General features: G+C 39.6%; 1 protein-coding gene across 4 annotated transcripts in view; it reads right to left on the reverse strand.

The window, feature by feature from the left end:
* Window positions 1-4,532: 4,532 nt before the first annotated feature.
* ASCC3 (activating signal cointegrator 1 complex subunit 3) overlaps window positions 4,533-12,675 on the reverse strand; it is a 285,630-nt gene continuing 277,487 nt past the window's right edge. For all 4 annotated transcript variants that reach the window (XM_075145562.1, XM_075145559.1, XM_075145561.1 and 1 more), the window contains 3 exons: window positions 7,399-7,605; window positions 5,243-5,418; window positions 4,533-5,144 (listed from right to left, as the gene is read on the reverse strand). In XM_075145562.1, coding sequence (XP_075001663.1) covers window positions 4,997-5,144; window positions 5,243-5,418; window positions 7,399-7,605 — 531 coding nt within the window. In that variant the 3' untranslated portion in view covers window positions 4,533-4,996. The remainder of the gene's footprint in view (window positions 5,145-5,242; window positions 5,419-7,398; window positions 7,606-12,675) is intronic.

The following is a 12,675-nucleotide window of genomic DNA, read 5'->3' on the forward strand; positions in this document are numbered from 1 at the left end:
GGAGAAGATCAGGTCTGAGACCATCTAAGGAACCTGAAGGTGCACAGGACCTGATGAGATCCATCTGCGGGTCCTGAAGAAACTGGCAGATGAAGTTGCTAAGCCACTATCCATTGTATTTGAGAAGTTGTGGCAGTCCGGTGAAGGGGAATCATAACCCACATTTTTAAAAAGGGAAAAAAGGAAGACACAGGGAACTACAGGTCAGTTAGTCTCACCTCTGTGCCTGGGAAGATCATGGAACGGATTCTCCTGGAAGCTATGCTGAGGCACATGGAGGACAGGGAAGTGATTCGAGACAGACAGCATGGCTTCACCGAAGGCCAGGCCTGCCTGACCAACCTAGTGGTCTTCTATGATGGAGTGTCAGTGGACATGGGAAGAGCTACAGATGTCATCTATCTGGACCTCTGTAAATCCTTTGACACGGTCTCCCCCCAACATCCTTCTCTCTAAATTGGAGAGGTATGGATTTGATGGGTGGACTGTCCAGTGGATGAGGAATTGGTTGGATGGTCGCATCCAGAGGGTAGTGGTCAACAGCTCAATGTCCAGATGGAGATCAGTGATGAGTGGTGTCCCACAGGGGTCCGTACTGGGATCAGTACTGTTTAATATCTTCATCAATGACATGGACAGTGGGATCGAGTGCACCCTCAGCAAGTTTGCAGACGACACCAAGCTGAGTGGTGTGGTTGACACGCCTGAGGGACGGGATGCCATCCAGAGGGACCTGGACAAGCTCAAGAAGTGGGCCCGTGTGGACCTCATGAGGTTCAACAAGGCCAAGTGCAAGGTCCTGCACCTGGGTCGGGGCAACCCCCAGTATCAATACAGGCTGGGGGATGAAGGGATTGAGAGCAGCCCTGCCGAGAAGGTCCTGGGGCTACTGGTGGATGAAAAGCTGGACATGAGCCAACAATGTGCGCTTGCAGCCCAGAAAGCCAATTGTGTCCTGGGCTGCATCAAAAGAAGCATGGCCAGCAGGTCGAGGGAGGTGATTCTGCCCCTCTATTCTGCTCTGGTGAGACCCCACCTGGAGTACTGCATCCAGCTCTGGAACCTTCAGCACAAGACATAGACCTGTTGGAGTGAGTCCATGGGAGGGCCACGAAAATGATCAGGGGGATGGAACGCCTCTCATGAAGAAAGGCTGAGAGAGTTGGGGTTATTCAGCCTGGAGAAGAGAAGGCTTTGGGGAGACCTTATTGCAGCCTTTCAGTTCTTAAAGGGGGCTTATAAGAAAGATGGGGACAGACTTTTTAGCAGGGCCTGTTGCGACAGAACAAGGGGAAATGGTTTTAAACTAAAGGAGGGTAGATTCAGACTAGGTATAACGAGGAAATGTTTTACAATGAGGATGGTGAAACACTGGAACTGGTTGCCCAGAGAGGTGGTAGATGCCCCATCTCTGGAAACATTCAAGGTCAGGTTAGACGGGGCTCTGAGCAACCTAATCTAGTTGAAGATGTCCCTGCCCACAGCAGGGAGTTGGACTAGATGAACTTTAAAGGTCCCTTCCAACCCAAACTATTCTATGATTCTGTGAGGAGTTTTGGGTCAGCAGCATAAAACCCGGAATTCATCTGGCTGAAATCAGGGCCTCCAAAGATTCAATTTACAACAAAAGAGAAAGACCTGCAGTAGTGAAGATGGCTTCATGGTGCCACTGCGATACATTCAGTACTTGGACTAGAACCAAAATCTTAAGTAAGGTTCTAAACAACAGATCACATTGTAAGAGCTCCTTAAGAAGGGAGGGGGGATGGTTGTACATACCCAAATCTCCTCTAGCTCCTGCTAAGTACTGCTGTGATGTCATTATCAGATTAGGACAGAGTAAGATGGAAAGGGCGAAGTCACATAGGCAGACTTAAATACATCTTGATGCACAAAATGTGCATGTTTTTTGTTGCTCTTTCCAAGTTTTGGAAGAAGTATCATACCTGAGCAGGCAGGCACTAACTGCAGCTGCTCCAAGAAGGGGCAAAAAAAGAAAAACAAAAGCCTGCTTGCAAACTGGAATGAGAAACCTAACAGTAAAAATTTCTGCATGTGCTGTCAATTTGCTCATTTATCCATAATGATGATAATTACATCACCAAAGTATTTATCTCTATTTTTTTTTAAATTCTGTGTTTGATTTTCATACTTTTGTTACACAGCTATTCTCGCTTTCCACCATTAAATATCACTGGATTGAGCATATTGATTGTTCCTTCTAAGCAGCTGTTTCAAATGCATCAGAATTCCTTCTTTCGGATTTTTCAGATAAATACTGATTCTAATCAATTTGCTTAAATTCATTCTATATTACTTCAGACCTTGTCTTCATGAATCCAATACTTCTGCTAAAAAAAAAAAAAAGTTTCAAATATGTTATTTAGAAATTTCACCAAACTATTTCTAAAAACAAATTAACATGCTAGGAAATGAAATACAGTATTCCCAAACCAAAGTACAAATGACATTACAGAAACTCTTTAATTGATTAATACAGAATACTGAAGCTATTGTCTGCTACTCTGCAGTTAGACAATTTTGTGATGTGCATTTACAAAGCAACAAGAGCTAGCGTCACTATGTTGGTATGTTGTTTGAGTGTGGCATAGCTTTTTTTTCCTAATTAATTAAAATTGTTAAGGGACAATATATTGTTTCAGCCAAGAATTTTTCTAAAGAAAGGACTTAATTTCTGTGAAAATTTGCTTGCAGATTAGAGAAAACAATTCTCTTAAAAGTGGGCGTAGGACTAAGTAAATGTGTGTAATCAAACTTTTGCCTACCAATTTGAAAAAAATCTGTTTGCTGTGTGACACAACACCGTATTATATTGGATATAGTCTAAATGGCAAAGGCGGCAGTTGTGTCATCTAGCAGGCTGTAAATATAGTGACAACTTTTTCTATTAGTCCCATTTTCTTAGTCAATAAAGTCAACCTGTAATAATGAAGTATAAAATTTTTAACATCATCAGGTGATGTGAAGCTCTCTGAAAACACTCAACTACAGAATTGATTATTTTAAAAACTTTGCTCACCATTTAGAGGTGCCAGATATATATGAAATAAATTAATGTTTAACTGTTGGCCCTTTGAAACCAGCCAGCCTTCTCTTTGCTGCAATGTAGTGTTGCCAGCAGGTCGAGGGAGGTGATTAGCACTGCTGAGGCCACACCTGGAGTACTGTGTCTGGTTCTGGGCTCCCCAGTACAAGAGAGGCACAGACATACTGGAGAGAGTCCAGCGAAGGGCCACGAAGATGGTGAAGGGACAGGGGCATCTCTCACCTGAGGAAAGGCCGCGAGAGCCGGGACTGTTCAGCCTGGAGAAGAGAAGGTTCAGGGGGGAATCTCATCAATGTGTATAGATACCTGAATGGAAGATGTTAATGAGGACGGAGCCAGGCTGTTTTCAATGGTGCCTGGTGACGGGACCATAGGCAATGGGCACAAGCTGAAACACAGGAGGTTCCCTCTGAACATCAGGAAACATTTTTTACTGTGAGGGTGACCGAGCACTGGCACAGGTCTGGACATGGTCCTGGGCAACCAGCTCTAGGTGGCCCTGCTTGAGCAGGTATGTTAGAACAGATGACCTCCTGAAGTCCCTTCTAACCTCTATGTGGGTGCAGCACCACCAGTGTAATTTTTTTTTGGGAAGCTTCCAGGCAACAACTCTGCTGTATTCTTTCATCTGGTGAAACACAATGGAAATGATAGCAAAATGATCCCTCAGAGAGGTAATGCTTATCAGCTAAATGCAAAGCTGAACAAGTTCAAATATTGATATTCAGTTTAAGGTCTAGTCTATCGGAATGAAGATGCGTGATGTTTTTTGCAGTATGTTGCCTCCAAGTACTTGCTCAGCATCTTGAATCCCCTTAAGGTTGAGAAGAGGACTGGCCTCAGGATGTGTAGATCGAGGTAAGCAGTCTAACCACTGTATTGTGCAGAAGATAGATGCTGCTACCTTCTCCCTTCAGATTTACGTCCTGCTGCTACCTTCTCCCTTCCTGCAGACGGAAGTGCCTCCATGGTACTATCGCTGAGCTGGGTGGGCATCTCTTAGACACTGCCTATTTTCTGGCAGAACTCTTCCTTGCTCATCAAGCCGTCTGTTGTAAACCCCGTTTTTGGAGCCTCACTCGCCCTTATTTACAGAATGTAGTTGCCCACTTTAGCACTGAACCCTAGAACAGGACACCCGATTTTATATGTCTTAGTCCTTCAAATCCAGGAAAAAACACTAAAGAAATTGTAAATATGTAATATATATTTATGGTGTATATGTATGTGTATACATACATGTAAAGGGTAAACTTTAATTATGATCTATATAAATTACATCTATACTGGAAATATTTTATACTATTTAGCATCCCTTTATAACCAGATTTACTGCATATATAATTAATATAAATTTGTGAAATTTTTCCTTTAGATTATTGCCTTCAAAATATAGTATGTGTAAGAGGAGGATTTTGTTACTATGTATCTCATGTTTTACACTAAAAAAATCTAATGCAAAACATTCTTATGGACTTATTTTTATTAAACATGAAATATAACACATCCATCAATATTTTCAGCAGTTCTTAGATCAGATTTTGTATTTTTCCCTATAAATTAAAAAAGTTGACTATTTAAACTACATTAATACATAGGCCTCAGAACACTTTTCAAAATGAAGACTATAGCCCTAAATTTGCACAAATTACAGTATCTTTTAGTCTTTTATTTTGAGGTGTCAAAATTCAATTAACAATATGACTTCTGAAGAAAGATGAAACAAGAAAAGACAAATCTTCATAAAGGAGTAAGGCCACTGTGGCTAACTCTGTGTTACCAGAGTCAATACAGTAGTCACTTTCAATTTCCTAGTTGTCTTGAGGTTTGAAGTTGGTTCCACTAAGGCAAACGCATTTTCGGATGTCCAGAATGACCAGGTGTCTTAACTGCAAGACCAGTTCTTTTAAATGGACTTTTCAGATCACCTTACTTCAGAGCCAGGTGACTCATAGCATCAGACACCTCTGTTGTGACTTGTGCTGAAGTACTGGCTGGTATAATGTTCAGGTAAATATCGTACTGTTGGTCCATACCAAGATAACTGTCACTCATGAGATACAATGTGTAGATACACCTAAAATGTAAAAAGCAGAATCATTAGTTTGGAAATTAGGTCTTGACTACTTGGAAAAGATAATCATTAAGAGAACTTAATTTTAAAATTTTACATACTTTCCAGGAGTTTCTGGAGTATAAAAAGCAACAGAAACAGTATTTCGATTTCTGACATATCCAGTTCTCTTCAGGGCGATGAGTTCTTTTTTATCAACTTCTCCCAATATCAAAAACCATCCCTCATCTTTAACTTTGGGGAATCGAGGAGCCACTGCTTTACTGTCTTGCTTTCCCTGTTGGGGAAAAGAAAGAGTTTAGTAAAACCGGAAAGCACCTTTCCAAAATGCCATTCTTCCTTGCATGAAAAGCACCTCAAAAACACATTGTCGTGAATTTTACATAAGACAGTAATTTAGCCAGACTAAAATATTTTTGTTATTTCTTTTCAGATGAAGGTTTTTTTAAACAAATAAAATCACGGCCCACAGAGAAAAACTCAGAATAAGAGATACTATTCCACTTATTTTGTAAGCTATTAAAACTTGAATGGAAATACTGTTCCCTTTTTGTAATTTCATCTAATGTATTCCAAATTCTGTTCTCTGCAGAAGGGTTAATTGTAAACCTTGTGTCTTTAAATAATGCTAAACAATATTGTTGAAGATTAATATAAAGACAAAACCAGCACTTGAAGTCTTTATTTGAGGTTGATATAGCAAAAGGAAAGATTATGTCAGTGATTCTTTAAGACAGTGACTTTACTGCTTGAAAGCTGAAGATATAATGATGCACACTCAATCAGCATTCATTTCGTGTTCTGTAGATGGAAAGGTTTTCCTGAAGATTTATACGGAAGAAAAAGCACCACCATAGCAATGAAGCTTCAGAAACAGTTTGATCCAGCTGTTTCTTACAAAAGAGGGATCAAATTCTTGGAGAGGTTTATAAAACAGTGATCACTGCACGAAATGCTCCTGCTCCCTTCTTTTCTGTGGCTTCTGGTTAGGAAAAGTCTCTGTCAGTAACCGGCACAGCAAATAGAATGACTTATGGAGGAGCTTTGACCCTTTTTCCTTCCTACAGATGAGACAGTCTCCCCTTGAAGCTATGGTGAACCTGCTGTAGTCAGGGCAAGAAGTCTTTTGGGAAAGAAGAATACTTTTCAAATATAATTCTTTAACTAACGCAAGCTAACTTCAGGATTTACAACAGAACATATGTATCTCCGTTACTATTTTTATCAAAATGAAGTTGTCTTAAGAGTCTCAGAACTAACATCTAAAACTGTTCTCTGCTTATATCTTGAACTCATCTTCGTATCTTAACAAAAATGCTGGTAATTATCATTCTTAGTTGTTTGAAATGTTAGAGAAATTAATTCGCAAAATTCTAATCATGGTGGTCCATATGCCACTAATGGTATGCAAATGACAAAAAAATGCATCTGTAAGTAAGTGAGTGCTACAGTGTCAGCAGTGCCTGATTTGGATGCAGGAGGCATGGTCTTGACTCTTCCAAGAGCTGACAAACAGGTACAGCGAGTTACTGCTGCTGTGGGCAGAGCAGCTGGAAACCTGTGCAGCTGCTGGTGTTTCTGGCTTGGCACATGAAGACTTGCTGAGGGCCCAGTGAGGCGTCCAGCCCAAGAGGAAATGGGATGTGCTTTAACTGGGCAAAGGGGTGGGACTGAAATTTGGGTGTGGAAAAGAATTGTATGTAGAAGTTGTTCTAGGAGCTGTTCAAAAAAGCTTCACCTGTAAAATATGAGGACAATACCCTCAGTAAAGGCCTGAGGATGTGTTACCAGCAGAAACGTACTTATAGGTATGCGGTTTGGAGGTACATGGCAATATAATAGGGAAGCTTATAAACTGATTTGGGGAAGCAGAATATGCAAAAGTACGAGTGGTAGGAGTTTGGGGCGCGCGAGTACTTAAATACTGCCTGCCTGTGAAGTTATCTTCTTTACTGTCACTGCTTATAGTACCCAAGCATATGAACTTTAAGAGTTTCTGGTTTGTAAAAAATAACGAGAGATTTTTTTCATTGACTTGAATTGGTCTAGGATTTTACCTTAAGAGTCTATTTACTATCCTATTGCAACCTGAAAAACCATTTGCTTCATTACTAACACAGAAAAGGCTTTGAAAGTGTTTATAATTCACATAATATTTAAACCATAAAAAAAGCTGCTATGCTGTATAAAGCATTATTGATGTAAATGGATTATTGGAAACTTGTGCACTTGGGAAGGAAATGATAAATTAATCTACCTGATACCCCATCTGGGTTCTCTGCAGATTTATTTGGAGCACATACTCTTGATCAGCATGTAATTTGATCCATCTTTTGTCGTCTCGCGTGTCTGTTGTCAAAGAAGGAACAGGCACTTCTTTCTGTGGCTGAACTGGGTCATCCCAACAGCCCTTAATGCTCAGCCTGACGTCTAGAATTGGCAAACGGGACAAGAAATTCCAAGCCTGTAGAAGAAACAGATCCCTGTGGATTACAAGACAATCTATACAATTCAGACCATTGTCACTGTAACAATAACAATTCAATGTGCAGTCTACATATTTATTCTATATTAATAATATTTTATTATGTATTAGAATATCATATATAATTGTAAGACTCTTAATCATAAGCATAAAATGCTTTTCATTAACCTCTTACTCTACTTTCTTCTAAGCAAATAAAACAAACATGAAACTCCTCAAGCTCGTTATTCATGCCTCACTAAGATTACTGATGTCTGAGCACAGGAAAAATTCCTTACCACTCCCGATTAAAGTATTTTTTCCCTATAAGCCACTTAAAAACTAGTATAATTAAGTTTTAAGTTAAACTTCCTTAGCATAATCCATAAAGAACAAGTCTCTGCAGTGCTAATTAGCAGTGGGCCAACCTCAGAGAGTTCAGAGGATCAGTTCAGATAATTAACCAAAAGTTCAACTGCATATCCAAGGTTATCCCTAGCTTTTTTTTTTTTAAAGGTTTTCTTGCATTGATCTTCATGAACCCTCCTGCTTACAGTCCTCCTGAGGAATCTTAAGTCTCTGTGGTTTCTCATGAACTGCAGCAGGCCCTCAACTTTCTCTCATCCTTGTACAGAGAACTGTTGTTGGAGGCATACAATTTGTGTAGCTGAACATGACACTCTCTCCAACCTTAAAGAGGAATCCTGAAAATGCAGCCCTAAGTATCTCTCATTTTGGTCTCCATCAGACAAGGAAAAGCACCCCTGAGGAGCTATGACAAAAATGGAGGGGAGTAATGCAGGCTTTCATTTAGTAAAAAGAAAATCAGCGTGTTCACGCAATGAAATTTGTTTGGAAGAAGAAATGGAAAAATGGGCTGTGGAATGGAGGCAGTGATTTGTGGCCTCACTATGGCTGAAAAAGATAGATGAGGCTGGCACTGGAAGAAAAACAAACAAAAAACCAAGAACCACCCTCTGCCCTTCCCTCCTTCCCCTCCACCCCCAAAACAAAATAGGAACCAGCACTTCACCCATGTTTTCAAACAACACATATGAAAAGCTAGGGGGTGGGAAGGAGAAGGAGGAAAGAAGAATATTGGACTTGGTAAAGAGCCAGCAGATGTCAAAATGGGAACTTGTGGTAATGAAGAGGGTAGCCATAGTCGCATGGGCAATACTGGCATGGAACAGAAATGTTTTATGTGGAAAAAGACTGAAGTATATGTTATTTTTCATGTATTGGTTTGACCACCTTCTGTTTCAACAAAATCTATTTTCATTTAGATTTTGCTTGATGTGTCTCTGATTACTTTTTCTGTGCTGGAAGGCGTAGAGCCCTAATAAAAGCTCAGTTTGCTTTTTGGAGACATCATTGCCATGATTCATACTGACAATAATGATATATGTTAATACATAATTAGGGATACGGCAGCCAGGGTAAGCAGACCTAAGATTGCACTGCCGTAGGAAAAGGTGGTGCCATCCCTCTCTTCAAAATCCTCCTCGCCAGCTAGCTGTGCCCCCTCCATCCCTGATACGTTGGCACTATCATGCTGTGATTGTGCAGCTAGATGGATCAGCTTGCTAATCATTTTGGTGACAGCATGAACTTAGATCAGCTTAAAGCTGATTGTGGAAGCATATTCTCTAATCCTGCGAGTACTCTGAATAAGCATGAACCTTCAGTGCCACTGAAAGAAGTGGTCCAGCCTCCTCCCCTGCTGGCACAAGTATTCATGTAGCCACTTGGCTACAGGCCATTTTGACTGTCAGCGAGAGGGTTGATATGATCCCTCCTCCTCTCGTCCCCAGATGCTTGTTCTCACCTCCCTGCCTGAACCAGCCGCAGCGTTTGTGCAGCTGTGCAGGGAGCTAGGTCAGGAGAGGTGAAAATGGCATTGGGGAGGGCAGGACTGCCCATTTCGGCTGCAGCGCAGACTTATGTTGGATTAAAATGGCTGCGTTACCAGAGCCTGGCTGAACTAAATGAGAAAACTGATTTAGGCTAAAACTAATCTCTCTCCCTCTTCCCTCTTCTGTGTGCTGCATGAACAGCTGTGTCTGTTCAATGGAGAAGGTGGGGAGGGCCAGTTGTGAGCACTCGGGAACTGCAGTGTAAAAGCAGGGGATGCCGATGAATTGCACTGATGTTCTTAATAGTGCCTTAGCTAAGAAAGGACGGTAAAATTATAACAGAAAATAAACAGCTGGAACGTTAAGGGACAAGATATCCCTCTTTGTCCCAACTCTGAAAGGGAAAAGGGGGAAAAAAAGGCAGCGCTTTGAAGAAGGAGAAAAAACACCACAGACATTCTTAATTAATTAGTTGTTGCCAGGATTCCGCTACATTTAACACACAAGACACTACTAAAATCACCTCCAGCAGATCACACTGAATGAGACCACTTGAGTAGTAACATCTTAACTGGCACATGATTTTCTGTTTAATGTAAAGGTTTTTTAAGACGAGGGTTACTGTAGGAACTGTACAGACCTACTGTGTGAGACTCTCCGTGCGCTAAAGCAGTGTACTTCTGCTGTGTTCAGTAGAGGCACCCTGATATATACCAACCTGGTGATCACCCCCTTGGTTATACTTTAGATATCATTTACCTGGAAAACTTTTACATGTACTACCTCGGCAGACAAGACCTGTTACAATTATGCTAGAACAAAGTTTAATTTCAGCAGAGATCATAATGTATTAACTCCTTTATTGGCGTTACCTGTCACTCTGTTGAAGACTGTGATTTGATCTGGTTTATATTGTACCACCCCAACATATTCTATTTGTCAAAGGCTATCCTCATGTAGCTTTTACAGTGCAAACAAAACAAAGTGACTCTGAGTAGCTTTCTAATTAGATAAGAAAGTAGTTGTAATATGTCATTCTCCAGGCCTTGTGTATGTGAAAATTAAAGGCAAAGTTAGTACTGCTTAATCATTGATACAGACAGCAGATCATCCATGCAATGTGGAGAAAATGAAGAAATGCTTTTCTTACTGAGGAAGAAAGTCAAGTAGTAGCAGCTGAAAATGAAAAAGAAGATTATAGGAACACAGATGCTTCCAGAGTAAAAGCAGCTAATACTACAGCAGGGATAATATTTATTTCAATCTCGAGGTTTCTTTTATCTCTTTCAATAATATAAATATCAGCTTAGTATTTTAAAAGGTGCCTAATGCTTAAGTGACTTAGAAACTGAAAAAGATTTGTTAAAGAAATATGATTCAGAATGAAACACTGAAATGAACGTGGAGCTTAGGCCAAAGATCAGAGTTACAGTAAATAGTTTTTGAATTTAGGCTATCAGCTTTTAAAGCCCCGCTGACTTTCAATGAGGTTTAGGATTATAACCAACTTTTGGAAAACTAAACTCAGGCTACCATGTCACTTAGGTATTTCTTGACAATTTTACTGTTTTTTTGCTGTATAGGATGACACAAGCACATATTATCTCCTTTTACATATGTCAACATGCCCAATGTGTGCATGTCCGTATACACAATACATATATTTACCTACCAAACCCATAGATTCAAATCATAATCACATGAGAAATTCTTCATGAACCTTTGATAACATCATTAGCATTTTTGCCAATAATCTGTCTCCCCAGGACTTAGCCTAATATTCCAAATCCATGAGCAGCTTCAAGAGCTGCTATTTAAAAATTAATTACCAATCTGCTTAAAAGACATTTTCTTCTTTCCAAATGTGAAATTTCTTCCTTTTCCTGTCTGCCTCAAATTTATGTAAGGCTCAAGCTGTTTTTACCAGTTTCATGCTAGTAATGGGTTTAAGATACAGGTTCAACATACTGTAAGTGAGAAGTAAAAGGTTTGTTAGGAAAAGAATGCTTTTGGCAATTTAGTGGTGTACTTACCACTTTATTTGACTTTGTTCAGGTCTGGTGCCAGAATGCTAAGCTTGAACTCTGTAATCTTACATTCTTTCATTATAGGAAATATATCATAAAGATGCATTCTTTATTGAAGAATTTTTCTCTTGGTTGGCCCCTGTCTTAAGTGCGCATTGAAGGACTTTACATATGAAAGCACTCAACAGGCAGTCTCAATATGAATTTTAATTCTCTACAAAGCATTACAATAGTTTTTTTCTGAAAAAAATGCCGTGAAGAATATAAAATGTTGGTATAAATGTTTCACATTTGCAATGACCTGCATAAAACAGTCATGGCTTTGCTATACCCAATACGGCCATTCCCAACTCATGGAAATGAAACTTTTTCCTTATATGATGCTAAGGCATTATGTTTTTCCCTCTTATATGCATCTATATTTACAAACATAGACATATAGAGGCATAGAGACTTCACAGTGTGAACATACACGCCACATACACACAAGCTATTTTTGAAGAAACTACTAAGACATTTCAATACCAGCCAAACATATTTATCTGAGGATTAATCTTCATCTATTGAATCAGACGAGAACACTGCCATGCATACAATTATTTAATTAGCAGCCAAATCCTCTGCCAGTCAGCAGCCGTTTCAGGCATACTGATGGGGCAGTAGATGCAAATCTCACAGTAGTACTGCTTTTTCTCATTACTACTGCAATTAGCACTTAAATTGATGCTTTAAACATACTAATTTCTGGAATAATTCAGGATTTGTATGTTACCTGGGATCGCCTCACTGCAGAGACGACACCAGATTGCTACGCAAATTGAAGCACTTTTGAGCCAAATAACCATCATCATATCAGACAGAGCCAATTTGCATTTGCTTTTAAAGATAACAGAATGGCAATTTATGCAAATAAATTAAGTAAGTTTACTTCTGAGTTCTCCCTGAACTAATTATAACAATGTTCTAATTTTTTATCACATCTGAAAGTTGGACTGAAATCAATGTGTATTATGTTAGAAATCTGTTGTTAAAGGAAGCCTTGTTTTGATGTCAATACATTTTCTTAATTCAAAATTTTCATGTTAATTTAGTTACAAATGCAGATGTCTGTTATAGACATTTAAATACTTTTCCTCTTGTTTGCATACCAGTAAAAGGTTTAACTGAAGCTGAACAGTCAAACACAG

This window comes from Calonectris borealis, chromosome 3 (assembly GCF_964195595.1).
Source record: "Calonectris borealis chromosome 3, bCalBor7.hap1.2, whole genome shotgun sequence".
Lineage (NCBI taxonomy): Eukaryota > Metazoa > Chordata > Aves > Procellariiformes > Procellariidae > Calonectris > Calonectris borealis.